We start from the raw sequence: 19,566 nt of genomic DNA on the forward strand, positions 1-19,566 counted from the left end.
CCTTTCTTGCAAATCTCTACATAGGAGGTCAGTCACAGTTTATCATTTGATTCTGCTAACATATTCTCATTCAAAAATAAGGTGTTTGGGGTCTGGTGAAATTATGGCTAATCTAAAGCTCTGCAAAAAACTTGTGACCCAGCTGCAGACTCCTGTTTGCTGCCTTGATAACAAGAATAGAGTTCCATCTGGGTAAATTGCTTTGAATTACTGCATTTGGCTACCTGAGAAATGGGCTATTAGCAGTTTTTTGCTTCTGTTCAACACTTTGAGCTTTCCATTTTATGCTTTTCAGTGTGGTAGCAATATGTATTTATTTAGGCATTTAGCAGTATGTGTTTATTTAGGCATTAACTTGTGTGCGTGTGGAGCATCAGATAATATCTCTGACATTTATTCGTTACTTGCAAGGCAAATCAGTCAGAGCTCTGTAGTGAGGACAGAGCTGAAGTTAGATAAAGGAATGTGGATTTCTAAGATGTAGAATCTTAGACTCCCAATAAAATATGCAAGGGGACTTTGTCATTGAAATAAAGGAAATAAACCTATTCTACTTCTTAACAGAATAAACATGCTGAGGGCTGCCCAGTAGAGATGGAAAAGGTGTTGAGACTCTTGCTTTCCCCACATTTTCAGTACCAAAGGGAAAGGGCTCTCTCCATTGTCATGATATAGGCAAGTATAGCATTTTTTTAAAAGGGACTTGTATGAACCTCTATAAAGGACAGAGGAAGAGCCCAGAGCCAAAGCACTTGATCAGCATGTAGAAGACTGATTTAGTGTTATCGATGCATGTATCTCCTCTAGTCTCCTGCAGCAGGAAATGAGCTGTTGTCAATGTCTTTACCATTCCTGGTATGTTCAGTACAAGGGCACAGCTACAGTCTAAACGTCATGTGGCCAGGCAGAACAACAAATTCTGAGTCTTTGACCAACTAAAGATTCATATTGGAAAAGACTGACTTAGTGTGCTGGTTTAAAAGTTAACCAGCAGGGGAAATGAACTCAACTCAAAAGAGAGAGATTATAAGTCAGAATAACAATTTATTAAAATAATGCAATAAGTACAATTATACAGACAGACAATTGGTTTTAACCTGCAAAACCCAAATGTATAACCCAGCACCCTGGGGCATGAACAAAAGTGGTGTTCCTTGGCCCCCCGAGTCCAAAGTAAAGGGAGAGGGGAAAAAACCTGCTGGTGGGAGAGCTGCTGCAGTCTGGTCAAAAGTGGTGATTGCAGTCCAGTTGAGGGTGGTGGTCTCAGTCTGGTTGAGAGCGGTGGTCTGCAGTATTCCTCTGGATCCCACGAGTGGTGCAAAGGTTCCGAAACTCCCTGTTTATATATTCTCCAGTTCAGACAGGAGTTCTCAGTCCCTCCCTCAGAGCAGGGAATTCCATAAAAGGGCATGAGGATGCTCAGTCCCTCCCTCAGAAGGGGGAATTCCATAAAAGGGTATCAGAGCGGGGAATTCCATAAAAGGGTATGAGGACAGGAACATCTTCCCACCTCGCAGGCCTCTACTGACAACAGTTTCTGGGAAATGGCATGGAAGGCTATAGAATACACAGTTTTGGGTTACACCTATCCAGTGATGAATTGGTCCCAGCCGTTCTAACAAGGACACTTAGATTCTGTTCCCTTCTGTGAGAACTGTTAAATAATTTCATGTGTCATTTGATAAAATGCATAAGTAGCTTTTCTCCTACCCGTTCTCCAACAAGAACTTATACAGAATCTAAGTATAAACATGTGTGTTTTACGGGTAAGCAGAAGGGAGTTTTTGAATTAGTAATGTCCTGCAATATCTGGCTTTTAATCTTCCTTAAGGAAGTAGATAAGGCAGTGTTGTGCCTGAGAGCCAGCATAAAGTTGGTAAGGTGATGTTGAACGCTCACAAGAATGAAATTACAATAAGGAGAGCAACTGCAAGTTGTAGTTGCATAAACATCCATAATGGAAGAACTGGGTGTTCATCAGTGACCTTTAAGTAAATGTGAGTACTATTTTTTTCCTGAAAGCATTCAAGCAGCAAATGAAATGTAGCTGCTAAGGCAATGGTTACAATTTTAAAAAACCTGTGGGGATCTGAGGTAGTAGATCAAATAAAATTAACAGGCTTTTAACAAAGAAATGTAATTTTTGTATAGGGATCTGTGTGTGTTATTGTCTTCAGCGAGTAATGTGATAGTAAGTAAGTTTTTACAGTTTCTACATTTGCTTCATGCTGAGCTTTAGGTTTGTGTGCAGATGTGAAGGATAGGAAGACAATATATATAATAGCTTAATTAATTAAACAAGATTTACATATAGAATTATAGCAGTGGAAATTAGGCAAATGTGATTTGTGAGCCTGCATATCTTTGCAGTTGCAACATGACACTTAAACTGGTTCTGGAAAGTGACCGAAAGACTGAAGTATCATATAAATAGCTTTTGCATGGTAGTCAAGAATATTGCAACTTTTTTCCTAGGAATTCTTGGAGCCAATGGAAACTTTGACAGGATACAGAACACTTCACAGCCTATGGGAGAAAGCTATGACAATATGCATGTGGAAAAGATGCAGCTTCAGAAAAGTAATGGGGTTGCTGTCTCCTTGAGTAGCGACAGCCTGGAAAAAATTGGTGAGAACTGAGTGCCCAACCATTTCATGAAGTTAGGTATATCGAAATAAATTACTATTAAAAGCAGTTTACTGTAATTCATTGCAAGATGGGATTCTTCACTTCCCTCAGCTGCATCTCATGAAGTCTCCTAGTACTAGTTTGTGATTATTTGATACTGTTAATATTTTATGAGTCTGTCTGTAATTGTTGCTAACTATTATGGCTATTCTATGTGGACATTGAGCATAGACAGAGTTTATTCTTTGTTTTGAAATTTAGATTCAGTTTTAGCTTCTGGGCCTAATCAAAGTATTATGGGAGTTGGATTGGATACCTTGGAAGAAAAAGAAGAAAAAGAGGTCTTCTTTGCCAAACTTGAACAGGAAGCTTCCTCTACTATTGATTATTCAAGATTAAATAAAGAGCTGGATTCTAATGATTCTGTCATGCTAGCACCGTTTGTACGGTAACGTCGAGGGAATAAAAGTTGTGGGCTGTATTAGTGGGCACATGTGACTTGGGTATGGCCACTGAACTTTTGTGGGGACAACATTCTGTATGATTTCCATCAGCTTTTTGTTTGTTTATTGAGGTTTGGCTTTTATTTTTTTTAAGACAAGGGAAGAAATGAGCTTAATAAATAGAAGAAAGGAGTAAGGTGGAAGCACAGCTTGGTGATGAGTGAATATAGCTGCACAGTTTGTGCCTGATTTGATAGTAACAAGTCAATTTAACATTCTGAATTGTAAGGTGTAACTAAATGAAGAGGAAACAACTGATAGCAACAAGGAAATAGATCAGGAAAGATTCTGTGTCCCTTCAGACATAATATTACAAATGAATCTAGAGGAAGGATATAAATTCATAGACCGGGTCACTCCATTTATAATCAGTTATGTGAAAATAATGTCCAAACATCTGTGAGAGAAATGGATGAAGGGGAAGTTCAGGCTGCTGTTGCTGAAAATGCTGAGCTCAAAGGCAACTTCTGATATGAAAACAGTTGAGGGACGGAATTCTGGAGAGTTTTAGGTAAGGGAAAAACTTTAATTTTATGGGAAAAGGGGAAAGAAAGGAGTCGTGGTGGGGTTTTTTATTTATTTTATTAACACAGAATAAGAAGGTCAGAACAGGAGGCAAACCAGATGGTAAAATATTTTTTGAGAAGCTGATGTAGATTGTTGAAGAGAATGCAGAAAGAGAGTGATTTTAAGAGATAGATTGAGAATGTTAACTATGGGTAGTTGTAAAATCTGAAATACTTTATTTTAATAATTGCTGACATTTTTCCACCTTTCTTACGTATGATTTGCTATGTTGGACAAATTCAGGTTTTTTATTTTATTAATAACTGTAAGAAGTATCAGAGTGTAGAGTTCCAAGAAAAAAAGTATACTTATTTGCTGTTCAAAATGAGAGTAGAATTTTCATTTTGTTTCTCAGAAATGAAAAAACTGAAAAAGGAGAAGAAGAACCCGCATATGAAGAGAAATCTGGTAATACAGTCATTTTTCTTATCAGTAGTTTTTACATCAGCCTCTTAGGCTGCTTTTACATCATGACTGTGCAGCTGTTATTCAGATACAGGGGCTTGAGTGTTTACTTCTGCTTTTGTCCTTTTTTTTTTAAGTGGATTTTTAATCTGTTGTAACCCAAAACACAAACAAAAAAGAAAAGGGAAAAAAAATTAGTGAAAAACCTCTGTCAATCATAAATGAAAAAAAAGACTCTGATGTTGAAATATGTTTTAATGTTTACTCCAGTGTCTTAACAGTCATCTGTACTTTTGTGCCATCTTCTCATACCTGAGTTTAATCTCTGTCATCTGCAATATTACTCTTATCTTATTTTTTTCCTCAAAATTTCCAGACTAGACTCCTTCCATCTTGCTTATTGGTCTTTCCTTTGTCATCTCCCTTTGTTTCATGCTTCATTGATAGCATATGGTAGAATGTATTTCTGTAATTTAACAGATTGTATGGCAAAATGTATTTCTGTGATTTAACAGATTGTATTTTCAAATTCATACATTTAGCTGAACTTTTGAAATGTCCTGTTGTCAGGCTTGAATTTCCCAAACATAAATTTCCCAAACATATTTGTAAACCATAATCACAGGAAGTCTTCTCTTCTTGAAAACTTGATTACTCTGTCGACTGCAAGAAATCATGATAGTTGTAGCCTTTTTCCTAACAGAACAGTTGAAATTACTTGATTGTTAAGGTTGCCTTTATGAAATTGACACTTCTGATTTTTAGGAAAAAGTTGCCATGGAATACCTGGAATTACCAGTCTGTGTGCTGTGCATGGTTTGGTTTAGTCTTTGTCAAACTGGTATCTCATGAAATAGCAAGCAAAATAGTGGATAATAGGTGTGCAGGAATAGTATAAGCACTGTGTTCGCCTTAGGTCAGTATGAGAAAGCTGTTTTCAGCTGATCAGACTTATTGTGGTCCAAAAGCAGAGAGAATGCAGAAATAGTGATTCTTCATAGAGCAGTTTTTACATACAAATTAAACTGTGTGTCAGTTGTATTGGTGACAAACACAGAAAGAACACATTATGAACCAGTTTTTTGCAATGCTTCTAGATTTAAGTGTTACAGATAATGCAGATACTGAAGCCTGTAATCACAGGAGCTGAGTGGGAGAGATACAGTAAAAGGGAACTGAAACTTATGGAAGGATCTAGATAACTGAAGGAAAAGCCTTTGGCTTGCTTCTAAAGTTCATTCTCTGACATGCTTGTGTTTTTAAATAATGGTTACCCTTGAGGGTGGCTGTTTGCCCACCACAGCAGGTCAGAAGAAGCCAAAGTACAGATTCTGAGCCTAAAAACTGCTGGAGTTGTCAAAGTGGATGTACAGAGTACTTCATCTACCGGGTAGGAATTGCATCATTTTACCCCTAGGTGAGAGAAAGTGATTGAATAAAAGGGGTCAATTCAAGTACACCTTGAAGAGACAGAGGTAAAGTATATCTGATTGTAAAACAAACTTCATTTGAATTTAGAGAGATTATGTGTGACTTTCACTGTAGTTTTAGTATCACACCCAGTTCTGGAACCTTTCTGTTGCCCTTGTAAAAGGAGTAATATTAGCAGTAGCTGTTCTTAGATGGGGTGTTGAGGAAAAGGAAACAGCTTTCTCTTGCTGCTTTATCTTCACTGAATATTCATTCTCTTTGATGTTTATTTTATTCTTCAGGTAGCTACAGTGAAGATTTTGAAGAAACAGATGATAATCCTGCCCTTAAAGTTGAGGGAAATGAGGTGAATCAAAACATCATGTCAGAAGTTGATTTAAGTCCTCAAGAACAGGTATAGCTTACCAAATGTTTCTATTACTTGCATGAATTTTAAAAGCTCTGCAATGTATAACTGTAAATATAGTAAACCTTTATATAATATGTACTGTCTGAAAGAGTATCATTCTACTAAGGATATACTTTTTCTTGTGAGATGTCACTGAAAGAGTTAAGTTCTTCATGGGGTTTCCTGCTTACTCCTTTGAATTAAGAAATGTGGATGGGATGGCATAAATGATGAGCTCAGGTTGGGGACTCAGCCTCAGAATGGGTAGTGAATTATCTTTCTGAGTTGTTAAGGTGGTGTCTATACCAGCAATGGTAGACAGATGAAAGTAGTTCTGCACAAAGAAGCACTTTGGGCAGAGAACCCAAAAATCTACCCTGTATGAGATTGCTGTCCACTGGCTTAGTCAGGTCTTTTGATGTATACCACATGTGGCTGAAGCACATAGGTACCTCCCTCAAGCACACATTCAGATTTGGGTTTTTTACAAAAAAAGTCTATAGAGTACCATGTATTCATCTTCACTAGGTAAACTTTTTTTTCTTTTTTTAATTTCTTTTTAAGTAAATTTATTAGAGTGCTATTTTAATAAATGTTTGAAAAGAAAAAGTAGAATGGAAATGTAGTGTACTTACCGCTACTTTCTTTTCTTTTCTTTTCTCAAACTGTGATAAAAGAAAACCAGGAAGGTGCAAAAATGTTCAATTTATGCAGAGTAGCATTTAATTCCTTTTCACTTGTGAGAGGGTTTATAGAATAAAGGAACCTTTTGGCATCCCAAGAAGGGTTTTAGAGAAGTTCATATTCTTCGAGCATGAAGAACTGCTTAGTTCTGAGATCTAAAAACTGTTTTTAGGTATTGAAACAACTTCTAAAGCTTGTCCAGTTTTTTTCCCCTGATATTCAAGAAGAGTTTTTTTTCTTTATTTTTGTTAGGAAGAAGCAAACACTGGCATGCTGGCTAAAGGTAAAATATAAACTTTGATCAGTGGGAGAAGACTAAATACAACTTTTTGAAAGTTGCTTACCTGATTTTTACTGTTTGGATATTTTTCACCTGATTTTATTGTGTTCTGTGTACTGAAAATCCATTGGATTGAAGTAATTAAAAATAATCTACATGTTGACACTTCGAGTGATCATCGATGTATTTTTATATTTACTACATCTAGTCAGAACTCAGATTTACAATCAGAGTTCATCAGTTTAGCATTAATGGCATTAGAATAATCTCTATAGAATTTTTTGTATGTTTAGAACATCAAGGTAAGTTTTGGTATACTTCTAATTCCAGTGCAGACAGAGTATAAATAGGAGAATTGTGCTTTCTTTAACATTTATCTTCTTACTCTTAGTTGTGTTACTTGATTCACAAGATTCAACAACAGAACTTCAGAAGGCCATTGAAACATCAGATGTAGCTCCAGGCGAACACAATCAGCCTGAAGAAGTCAGTGGAATTGAAATGAATGACGCAGGTAAGGGTTGCTTAAAAAAAAGGAAAAACAAGAAAAAAATCCACCACACAACAAAACTCAAACCCTAAAACCTTACTTTATTAGAATAGGTAACTGATGTCTTCATTTGTTCTTAAGTTATTGGGGAACATGAAACCCTTGGCTTTTAGCAACAAATCTTGAAAGCGGGAGGACATATTTCAGGAAAAAGTCATGTTTCTGCTAAAAAGATACCTTTTTACACTTGATTATTGCAAAGTAGTTTTTGACATTGCAGTTTCATGTTTAAATATCATCTCCTCTGGTTATTCATCATAGCTAAAATTCTTCTTTGACTGCATTGAACACTATTATTAAATACATTCTCTTATCAGACTTTGTACAACAGTGTAGGCCAGTCACATCCAGAGTATGGCTCTGATGGCATCTGTTAAAATAGTTTTATCACATACACTGTTAGCTTTAGCACTGATAAAATATTGATGGGAGGGAGGATGGTGGAGAGGCATGCAACTGTAGGTGGGACTATTCAGTAGGTACTGATTAACTTGGCAACTGTTTATAGTAAAATTGAGATTTTCAGGGGATTTTTTACGTAACTGAAATCACTGTTTTCACTACGATAGACCAAGCTAGTTACTGAAACACAGGTTCCAGTGGGATGTTTCCCAAAACAGAAAATCCAGTAGTGTCTCTTATGAGCCTGCATTTTTACAGGTACTTCCTATGGACAAACCACCAGTGACATCGAAGCGTTACACCAAGCATATCATCATGTTGATCAGTCCTTGGGAGACACTGATGAACAGAAATTGCACAATTCTGCAGTGGCAGTCTCAGAATGCTTAGGGCAAAGCATTTCACAAAATAATGACATCTACTCAAAAAACATGTCAACTATTGATTCAGGTAAATAGCTGAAAGGAAGGCATGTATTGTACAAGCATGTAGAATGAGTGAGCTAATAATATCTTTAACACTCCATTTATGAAACATTTTTAAGTGTTGTCCTTTTAACAAGTATTTTTCCTAAGTTTTTTTGTATTTATTTTATGTTTATCACTAATTAGATTTAACTACTGTGGAAGAATTGATGAAAACAATTAAAGGACATTCATGTAATATCAGAAGTTTTGATGTGGAGCCTGAAAGGTATTTATTTCAAGAAGTATTTTAAGAATTGTAGTAACTTAAACCCACTGTTTGTGGAAAACAGCTTACTAAATAACTCATCTGTCTTTTTTCCTTATTAAGTACTGAAATTTCATTATGGCTTGCACTGTCATTATGGCATTTGTAGTGAACTGTAAAATGAATATACAGTGTTAATAGGTTTAGACCAGGGATTCCCAAACTTACTTGAGTGATAAGCAGCGATGTTTGCCAGATCATTTGGAGGAGTGTTCCTTACTCTCATAGCTAGGATCCCTGCTTTCCCAGTCTTCTGCTCTTTGCCCTTCTCCATACATGTATTTCAGCCCGCATCCTATCCTAGCTCTCCAATCTTCATAATCTTAAGATTAAATCCTCTTATTTTGCCTACTTTTGTGATTCTTACTGACCTATGCTCCATACCTCCTTCTTGTTTGCTGCAACTGTTGTGTCTAGAGCAGAAAGCACAGGCCTTGAATCTGTTAGAAATACAGGTTATACTTAGCAAATAAGTTTTGGGAACTTGTCATGGAGCTGCACCCAGCAGAAATTACCATTCATTGGTTTATTAGTGTTTGCATGCTTACAGGTGTTCATCTTGTAGTCGAGTTTGGTACCTCCACAAAAACAGTCATTGCTGGGAAATGGCTCTTGTTCCACAGTGTGCGAGCAAATCTGTATGACTAAATCTGCAGGATTGTTCTTAAAAGAAACCTAGTAGCTCCTTGAAATTCAGGCAGTCTTTACAGCTGATACCTAAAAAAAAAAAAAAGGCTGTTTTTTCCAGAGTGATAGAAAAGCAAAGGGCAAAAGTCTTATTATATATGACTTTTATTCCTTTCTCTTATAGTCCTGTGAAACTGATAGGCAGCACAGAAAATGACCTTGTCAGCCATTCACCCTTTGAAGACCCCCAGAGTGATACAGTTTGGGAGACAAACTTAGTTGAAAAGTTTAACAGAGAAAAAAGCATCTTTCTACAGACAAGTGTGAATGATGATAACTTTCAGAGGGTGACTGAGAAAGAAACTCAGACCAGTGAAGTACAGCCTGGCATACCAAGAGAAAAGGTAGTACAAGACTCACTGCTTTCACAAGGCAGCAAAACTAAACAAGTAAGTATTGTCAGCCAGATTTTTGTTTTATGGAAGTAATTTTTAAATGTATAGATTTTTAGACTTTGTGTCATTTGATTATGCTCTGATGTTTAGAAATGAGACACTGTTGCTCTTTTTCTTGAAACTCTTATGTTGCCATTGCTCTTGTTGGAGATAGCCAAATCCAGTGGACTTCAGGACCAGTGGGATCCTTCCTGTCCCAGCCTAACATGTGCAAGGCTGCTGCAGTGCCATGTTCCCAGCTTAAGCTAATAATGGGTCTGATCATGTGAACATTGGACAGGCATGTATAAACACACAACAGGCTCAGAATAGGGAGTATATGTACATAGAGTTCAATAAGAATATAGGAGAGACTGCAATGATCAGTGTCGAGCCCAGTCAGAAAAGTGTATTGACCAACACCTTGGTCATGTCACCAGCTTTTTTTGTCAGATTTTTCCCTCTATTTCCCAAACTTGCTCCTTTACCTATGTTTTGTTCTTTCCCTAAACTTTCCGTAAGTTTTGCACATTTTTACAATCCTCTCAGACATTCCATAACAAGATTTACACAATCCCAAATCTTCTCCCTGCATCCACAAATTCTTTTGTCTTTGCATCCTCTAAATTAGCTTTACACTTCTTTAGACAATCACCTCTTCTGTCTGCAAGGCATTGCAGGGAGAGAGGTTTGGCTGATTTATCCTGATGGATTTCCCACCAGGGCAAACAGGCTTGGGAGCTGTGTGCTCTGTTTTTGATGATCAAGTTTATCAGGGTTCCTCTGCCTGCCGCTGTTTCTCTCTTCATTGCCAGGTTTCTGTGTTCACTGTCTTTAGTCATGACCTACCTGCTTTTTTAAGCAAAAGATCCTGTAATATAATACAATTTCCCAAAACAATTAAACTGTCAGTACAAAATACTTGCCCTATGTGTACGTCTGAAGTAATGCAATTCTGCAAATTTACATACTGCTAATTTGGTTAAAAATAATGCTTCCCATCAGCCTGAGTCTTACAGTTGTGTAGTTTTGGTAAATGGTTCTATGGGGTTTTTTATTAGTGAAGGCTACCTTGAGATTACAGTAGAACCTAAAGCTTGTTTTAAACAAATGTGTTCTATCACAGGCTCTTCGGTCTTGTTCCTTGAAGAATGAAAGATCAGAATCAACTAAACCAATGTCATACAATATCAGAACTCCAGCACCCTTACTTAAAAAGAAACCTTCATATGGTCCTCATGGGCTGGTTAGAAGTTCTGGCTATGGGAAACCCAGTTCACTCTCAAAACAGTCTTTTCCAGTTAGTGAGAAGAAAACTCCAAAAGAAACTTTCAGAAAGACCTGTATGAAAGCCAAAAGTCCTGCAGATAGAGCAAAATCTAAAGGTAATTCTATGGTAAGAAGTCTTGAGTTTTAAGAGACAGAGATCTTTGCTGGTCATGCTTCACATTAAAAAAAAAAAAAAAAAAGGAAAAAAATTCCAAATTCCAAATGTTGTAGAAGAAATCTAAACCCTAATGCAGGTAAGTACTGATTTTTTTTTTGTATTAGTATGACGTTGCTGGGAGAGAGACTTTCAAATAAATCTTTGCATTGTAGTCTTGCTTCATTTCCACTCACATATACCACCACTATGTTTGAGACTACTCTACTATTCACCAGTAGGAGCAAAACAATAGAAAAAACTGGTGTTTAAAAATTAATACCTACAAGTGGCATTTTTCATTACAGTAAAGATTTGCTGATACACTAACTTCTGTGTTTGAAGCCAAATTTCTGTTCTCAGCTTCTTTTGATCTTTGCTATTCTAGAGCACAAAGAAAATACTAAAAAGAAAGTCCTATTTTCTGTTCATGTCTCTTGTAACACTATGGAAAGGAGAATACCAATATAGTCCTTTGGAAACTGTGTTGCAAGTAAAGGTCCGAACCTTTTTATTTTGGGATGAAGCTTGAAGAGTTTCTTGAGATAATTCAGCTTAGCATCTTTGCAGACGATGTTTGCTATCTCCGAGGCACGGGAAAGTAACTCTACAGATACCCAGGTTTTAGTGCATTTTGAGCATGCAATGCTTTTAAAAACCCTGAAAATAGTGTTGGGAAAAGCAGTTTAGGATTATGTTACCTGTCTTAGGGAGATGCTTCAGTGGCAGCAGTCAAACTGAGGTCCTCAGTGTACTGTTGTGTCATTCCCTGGGGGCGGAAGGTTGTACATCCTGGTGAAGTTGGTGAAGTGAGGGACGAGTACCAAGAAAATCACAGAATCATAGAATGAGGCCACTAGCCTCATTCAAACATGCTCTTCCCTCTCTAGCTGTAACCATTCACCATAGCAATTGCAGGTGATTTCAGAAGTTAATCTCACTTGGCTCCGTACTGCAGGGGCCTCTGTAGCAAAGAAGAGAATGGCTTTGAATCAAACAATCCTCATTATCAGCGCTAAGGGAGCACCTTTGGGAGGGGATAGTGTGAGACATGTAAAAAGTATTACATTTGAAAAAGGATCGTCTTTTTTTTTCAGGTATAGCATTCCTAAGCAGGAGCTCTTTGCTTAAATTAATAGGCAGAAATGAAATGGTAGTTATAGTTACTATCTGTATTTCAGAGAACTGAGAAGTAAATATTTCATTTATGTTAGTTACTCTAGGGTGAACTTTCCTTATTTTTAACTCCATTCAAGTTTCTATTTGATGCAGAAAGTAAATGTTGCATTTCTTTGTATGCTGTCTGCACTCCAAAGTCCATTTTGAAAATTGCTGTGCCTTATCTTCACCATAGATTGAAATATGTTGTGTTTATGTATACTTAGAGAATTGGCCACTTCTCAAGCAGAGAAGTTAATTTTGTTTCATGAAGTATTTATTATCCAGATACTTTTTTCAGTTGTTCCATTTAGTTTTATCTTGTCATCAGTACAAGTCATTCCTTACTTAAAAAAAAAAAACACTCCAGTTTTTCCGTAGTATCTCATTGCTCTCAAGTTTTTATATTTAATTCAAAATTCAGTTTGTAGAATACTTAATTTATATACCTACAGGGTGGATCACATGAACAGATTTTTTCTTAAAGGACATTAAATTCTGTATTAAATTTTGTTCTATTTTACTTTCTGCCTAAATGAAGAAGCCTTATTTGCTACTAGGATAATCAGATCTGCAACGAATGAACCAGCTTTGGAGAGAAGTATTAACAGAGTTTTGTCTGGCCAATCAGTTGTTAATAGTCTTGGACACCAGGCTGTGGATTATAAGAGGCATGTAAGTAAAAACCAGTGATGCTCCTAATTATAGTACGTACAGCTTCATTTGCAAGCCTATTTTGTCAAGACTTTTACCAACTATCACAAGATTGACTAAAGAGAAGTCTTTATTCAATATTTCAGTATTTGCCAAACACCAGACTTTTCTTGTAAAATACACAAGTATAATCATACTGCTTTTCAATCGCTTGCATAATTCTGTCTGGGTGGTTCTATATAATTAAAGTTGCTTATTAAATTCTAAAAATTACTATTTTGGGGTAAAATAAGGTTAAATAAAACTTCTACTTAAAATACTCTGTTATGAGTGTCAAACAGTACTACTGTTTGGGGTTTTTTCCTATTTGCATTGTATTAAATATTTAATAGTATCTTCTGACTTCTCCAAGATGACTGAATTTGCAGCACCATGATGGAGTTTCATTCTCCCTTATCAAATGTGTAAAAAAAATTATTCATTGAATACCTAAAGCATTAGTGCTTTTCAAAAAGTAAGATGCATAATAAAATAATTCTGGTAGCAATGTAGTGGCCCTCATATGCAAGGTATTTTTCTTGTTGGTCTTTTGATTTGTTTTCCTCATATATAATTTGGAAATGAGAAAGTAGCTCAGTAAAGTAAATGCAGGATGTTTTGCTATTAGAATGTTGGGGAGTTTGTGTTTTGAGTTGTTTTTTGAATTTTTTTTTCCAAGTGCTTTATGTGGGTGCTGAGAGCCAGACAAACAAGTTAAGTGAACTTGATGAGCAGAGTAAACAATCAGCTGAGTGTAACATTTCCCTGAATTCTCTTCACTAGGAGTTATCATTTTCTCCTGTCAAAAGTTGTGATAGAGAACTGTATTTGTTAAAACGAGTACAAGCTGCAGAGGAGGACCTGAACACAGCTCGTGATTTGATTCAACAACTGTCCAGCAAGGTTTCACAAAAAGAGAAAGAAATGGAGACAAAGATAGTAGAATTGAAAACACAGCATGAAAAAGAACTTTCTCATCTGGGTCAGGAAAATTATGTTCTTCAGAGTAAGGTACTTCATCAGCTTGTATCCTGTCCCTACAGAAGAGGAGGAACATTGCTTCTGAAAATTAAATTATTGTTACTTTACATGTGTCGTTCATGAGCAGAAAATCAAGATTTACACAGACACTGCTACTTTATAAATGCATACTTGCAGTTATATTTATTGCCTTGTTTTTTTTCTTCAGAGATAAACTAGGTTATCCTGAGTTCCTTTACTTTGCTATTTTGAGAGTTCTACAGCAAGTTTTTTTGCAAAGATTTAGCTCACTCTCACAGAGATTACCAGATACGACTTGTTATAGATAAGTACTATATTTTGAGATACTGTTTTTAGTTTTTGATGCGTTTTTCAGTGTTGTCTTTTGTCTGTATGAAAAATTCCCAGAGTTATTCCACTATACCCTCCTGTCTAGATACATGAGAACAAAAGAGGGAGTGTAAACTTTAACTTTTCCAAGAGTTTTACACCTTGTTTCTGTTTCATAATGCTTCTGTAGAACTTAAGTAATAAGAGTGGCTCATGGGTCTGCTGTCATACCTTAATGAAGAGATTGAACTACTAATATTATAAAAGTGTAGTCTTGTAGAGAATTCCATATCACCAACAAAAATTTCTTATTGCTTGTGTGTTCTTTTTCTTTCTGAAAGTTAAGAAGCATGGAAGAGATGGCTCAAGAAAAGAGATGGACCCACCATACAGCAACAATTCCTGTAACTCAAGAAAAACTGGCACAAATACAAAAAGAAATTGAAGATCAAGAGGTCATTATTCAAGGTTATCAACAGGTATACCACACTGCATGTTGAGCTGTGTTCTAGCCAGTGTCAGAAACAAAATTGTTTAATGGTTATTACTTTTACATGAAAACAGTTATCTTGCTGTCTAAAAAGTAGATGAAATTTGGGTGTGATGGGCAAACATATTGCATGTTTAAAAAGTATTTTACATGTGTCTAGTTTGGGCTAAGTTTTTCCACAGTTCTGTGTAAAAATCCATTGTAAAAATCACTGACTTGTCAGTTGAGAACTGAGAAAATACTTTATGGCCAATAAATAGCCACAAACTCTTTTCCCCAAATGTAGAAGAAAAGTAGTATTTTTAAGCATTATTAGAAATCTGGAGAGTTCTGTTTTTAAGATGTTTTTCTCAAAATCTGAGCAGCTGATTTCAAGATAACTTTATTAATGTATCTGATTTTTATTACTTAGTCAAGTGTAGAATAGACAACGCACGCTTAATAATCCTTTTGAATGCTTGCAAATCCAATAGGTAGTGAGCACCTTCCAGCTGGTGCTCAATGGAGTTTCTTGGTGCAGACACAAAGTCTTACCAGTATGGCTGTGAGCATCCCAAATTGGTGATGGTTTGTGTCCACGAGATTGAAGAATGGGCAGGCTGAGCTCTGATCTATCAGCACCCGCTCATGAACATGCTTTTAGAATATAGTTGGGATAGCTTTGGAGAGGAACTGGCTTAGATCCTCCGGAGTGAGCATATGTTTGGACAAAATTGTAGATAATGAAAGTAGATCTCCATTTTAGAAGCTTAGTAACGAAGTATTTAGTGTTTGCTTCCACTGTTTCAGTAGGCAAACTATGCAAGTCATAGACAATTGTTTTAGAACTGGAGAAAACAGTAATTTATTACCATTCTTTACCTTTGTCTGTCTCAACTTAGGAAAATGAGAGGTTATACAAACAAATGAAAGATCTACAAATCCAAAACAAAAAAAATGAGGAACGAATGTTTAAGGAGAATCAGTGTTTAATGTCTGAATTAAGAGACCTAAGGTAGGCAATTTTACACATCTGACCTGAAATCTCTGGAGTTTTCAGCTATTTATTATTTTATATATGAAAAACCATTGCAGAGTCTGTCAGGTGCATATTTTCAAGTTTTTCTTGGGTTTGTGGTTTGTTTCTTCTTTTGAGAAATTATTTATGTTGATTATGGGCACTTAATTCTTAGTTTTCTTGATGATGTTGCAAACCTGTGGGAAGACTAGAATCTCCCACTTGGGGAATATTTAAATTCATGCTTATATCAGAATGTGTGATACGTACACTACATTTGTTCTGGTATTATGACTCTGCTGATGTGTCAAAATGTTTTGATACTGCTGTAAGATACATAGTCGATTAGGAGACACAAGCAATCCTGGTAGTGGAGGAACCATTCAATTCACTGCACTGTAGATCCTGTAAGATTTTCATCCTGTGAGGAAAATGAGGAAAAATGACCTAGCAATCGTGTGTATTCCTAATATACAAATCTTTGCTCTGGAGAGGCCCACAGATGAGTTCCACTGATGCAGAGTAGATTTTTATTTCCCTCCCTTTTGTTGTCCCAACAAACAAGTTTGTGTGAGGTGAGAAGATTTCACCTTATAGGTGAAGTTTTTTGTATAAAAATGTTGTGCATGTTTGCTTCTTTCTTTCTTCTGAAGCTGTATGGACTGACTTTGTGGTACCATTTGGGGGGGTTGTGGTTTTTTTTTCAGTGTTAGTATGTGTTTTTTTGCCAGTGTTAGTATGCCGAGTCACCACACTGCATAACTGTTTTTGCTGTTGCTGTTTAGAGAAAAGATAGAGAAGACTAATAACCAGTCACGAATTGTACAGGATTCTGAACCAGCCAGCAATCGGAGTTTCACAGAATTGATTTCAGAGCTTCGAGCAGCACAGGTAGTTACATACCAAGCCTTATTTTCATTAAAAAAACCTGCATGACCATCCATACTGTAGACTAATAATGTAAATTAAGTAGTGGAGCATGCTACTCTTCTACAGCGTTACTTATTTTCCACACATCACAAATATCAAACAAACTTTCAGAAGTAATCCTCTAAGACAGAGATTCATTGAAAGAAGTGCAGTGTTGCCATGTTTACTGGCATTTCTGAAAGACCTTGTGAGAGCTTGCAGAAACTAATGATATACCTCTATAGCTTTCCTGCATAAGACAAAGCCAGAAGATTGCTTATCCTTGCTGTGTACCAAGTAAGTTCTAGAAAAGAACATTGGAGTAAAAAGAATCTTTTGTTATTCTCTCATGTAACTTTTTTTGTAGTCCTACAGATGCTTCTGGTTATGAAAGGAGTATGTTAAATAAGCTTCATGCTAAAATTAAAGGTTTTCTGGAATTTCTGTTGCTCTGCTTACTGCAAATGGGGGCACTGTTCTGGTACACACTTCTTCTGATAGTTAGACCAGAAAATTAAAATCTGCTTCTTCCATTTTTTGTTGTTGTTTGTTGTTGTTATAAACAATAACTGATTAAGCAAGTGAAAAGATATTCTGGATCCTGTGAGTTGCGGGACCAGTGGAGACATTCCTGCTCTGGCAAAGCTGGCTTTGAGCTCTTAAGGCACGAGGGGCTACTCTAGTCGTGACCTCAAAGGTGATGCTGTTACACTTCCCTGTTCCTTAGGTCCAGTCTGTAATGAGACTGAACAGAAGATCCAGAGATGGAGAGAGAGACACATGGACAACACTGATGTGGTCAGGCACACAGATAACAGAGTAGTGCCTTTGCTTGCACCACAGAAATACAAATAATACTGTTGGAAACACAAGGAGCACATGCGGCCTGATATGGTTCAGCAGATCAGGATAGGAGTTCAGTAGCAGTAACACACATTACATGCACATGCTGGTCCTAGATATCAGTCTGTTTACTGGCTGGCCCCAAAATCTCAGCCCCCCAGTTTCTGGTTGCTGTACCTGTGGATCCCTCGGACCAAGGGGCTCCATCTCCAGATGTGGCACTGGCACTGAGACCTTTCATCCCATTTTGTCTTGAAGTTTGCTAGTGATCATGTGTAGACAAACAGAAGAGAGAGTGTGTTCAGAAAATGGCAAGAAATAGAATGTAATGAGGTGAACCGTTGGACAATACCTCTGTCCATTTAACCAACAGTCTTAAGTCTTATTTCTAAGTTAAGCCATTTTCTTTATTGACCCTCTCAAAAGGCGGAGGTTTTCTACTTCTACAACAGTTATGTAAGACTTAAAAAATCTGTTTGGGGGGGTTTTTAATATTTAGCTTAAGTTTTCCCATGCTCTGCTATAGCAAGGCTGAGAATAATACCAAACTTTGAAGACCTTATGGTTACTGTGATCTGACACAACTGTTGTGATTTAATCATTTTATGGTGAAAAGGCATGTTCAGGTTTTTTTGTGTGACATTATGTGTTTAGTTTTTCTTGTTTTACTGTTTTCTCTAAAATCCAGAAAGAAGAAACTAAATTACAAGAGGAGATAAGACATCTCAAACAAGATAAGCAAGCTCTTGAGGTAGACTTGGTACAAGCAAAGAAGGAGAGAGACTTAGCAAAAATCCAAATTACATCTGCATCAAGTAAAGCACCTTGATTTTGCTGAATAATTTTATCTACTTTGCATATATAACAAAAACTTGTTTCTTATTAAAATATTACTTAGTGAAAGGCATCTAGACCATTTCCAAATATTGTCTAAACTTCTAATAAAAGCATACGGTGAAGGACATGTTACAATACTTTTGGAACTCTATTAGAAAGTGTTTTCCTGTATGGAACCAAACTCTTTGTTGTTGCCTATTAAGTTTGATTTCTTGCCCATCTTTCACTGAACATGGAAAACAAAAGATTCCAGTTGTATGACAGCTCTGTTCAAAAGAAAATATTCACTATGTTGGATCTTAGTCTCCTATTTAGGTCTTGCCCATTTTTTACCTATAGTTTATGTCTTGGGACTTTTTTCAGCATTCTTATCAGAGCTTTTTCCAGTTTGAAATAATGAGAAAGGGCCAGAAACTGGACTCTCTCATTTCCAATATCAGGCATCACTAATGCTAAGATTTACCTCGATGTCTCTTCTCAAAGTATGATCTGCTAAATGGGAGGAGTATGATCAATACACATCTAAGAATATATTCTATGTTGTCATTCATCTTGTGGCTGAAAATTTGTTTACTGGAGTCTGATCAAGAATATCCCTGAGATTCTGTTTTAAATACTTTCCATGGTGAACTGTAAGCCATTGAGTACTATTATGTATGAGAGAAGAAAAGGTTTTTTTTCAAATATAGTTGCTTTTAAAATCCTAATTAGGATCTGGTTTAAAAATTTTACTGCAGTAACAGGATTGTTAAAATAGTAAATGTGTGAAATGTGCTGAGGAGGACAGTGTTGACTAATTACTCCTTCAATACATAATTACTAATAAAACAATTCTAAGGATGTTTTATTCTTGTAGGTGATAAATCTTATGAATTTAAAGTTATGGAAGAATCATACAAACAGGAAATTACTCATTTAAAAAGAAGACTTCAGTGGTATGCAGAAAATCAAGATCTTCTGGATAAAGATGCAGCCCGTCTTAAAGATGCAAGACAAGAAATTGAGAAACTAAGACTAGAGGTGATAATATTTGGCTTTATCTAAGAAGTTGGAACTTGAAATTGTTTGTTTTACTAGTGATGAGTATAATGTAATTCTGTCCTTCATAATAATCCCTTTTTTTCATGTATTAGTTTTGTTTTATTGGACATCTTGATGATGCTTCTGGTAACAAAAGTAATGTGCTTCCCTAAAACCTGCAAATTTCTTGACCTAAGGAAAAGAAGTATTTTATTACATTAATAACTAGGGACATTCTCTTTTTCTCTCTTTTT

The 19,566-nt window shown here is 36.3% G+C and overlaps 1 protein-coding gene across 6 annotated transcripts in view; it reads left to right on the top strand.

Moving 5' to 3' along the window:
- CEP162 (centrosomal protein 162) overlaps window positions 1-19,566 on the top strand; it is a 46,927-nt gene that overhangs the window by 11,902 nt on the left and 15,459 nt on the right. For 5 of the 6 annotated variants that reach the window (XM_027696043.1, XM_027696026.1, XM_027696017.1 and 2 more), the window contains 17 exons: window positions 2,476-2,628; window positions 2,890-3,076; window positions 4,054-4,106; window positions 5,816-5,928; window positions 6,859-6,889; window positions 7,278-7,400; window positions 8,097-8,288; window positions 8,450-8,531; window positions 9,382-9,646; window positions 10,758-11,016; window positions 12,754-12,887; window positions 13,689-13,916; window positions 14,558-14,695; window positions 15,588-15,700; window positions 16,489-16,594; window positions 18,144-18,270; window positions 19,149-19,312. In XM_027696043.1, coding sequence (XP_027551844.1) covers window positions 2,476-2,628; window positions 2,890-3,076; window positions 4,054-4,106; window positions 5,816-5,928; window positions 6,859-6,889; window positions 7,278-7,400; window positions 8,097-8,288; window positions 8,450-8,531; window positions 9,382-9,646; window positions 10,758-11,016; window positions 12,754-12,887; window positions 13,689-13,916; window positions 14,558-14,695; window positions 15,588-15,700; window positions 16,489-16,594; window positions 18,144-18,270; window positions 19,149-19,312 — 2,468 coding nt within the window. Of the gene's footprint in view, window positions 1-2,475; window positions 2,665-2,889; window positions 3,077-4,053; window positions 4,107-5,815; window positions 5,929-6,858; window positions 6,890-7,277; window positions 7,401-8,096; window positions 8,289-8,449; window positions 8,532-9,381; window positions 9,647-10,757; window positions 11,017-12,753; window positions 12,888-13,688; window positions 13,917-14,557; window positions 14,696-15,587; window positions 15,701-16,488; window positions 16,595-18,143; window positions 18,271-19,148; window positions 19,313-19,566 lie in introns of those variants that run through there. The other variant, XM_027696051.1, reaches the window with a different exon arrangement.

Source organism: Neopelma chrysocephalum, unplaced genomic scaffold (genome assembly GCF_003984885.1).
Source record: "Neopelma chrysocephalum unplaced genomic scaffold, ASM398488v2 Primary Assembly neopelma1_23b, whole genome shotgun sequence".
NCBI lineage: Eukaryota > Metazoa > Chordata > Aves > Passeriformes > Pipridae > Neopelma > Neopelma chrysocephalum.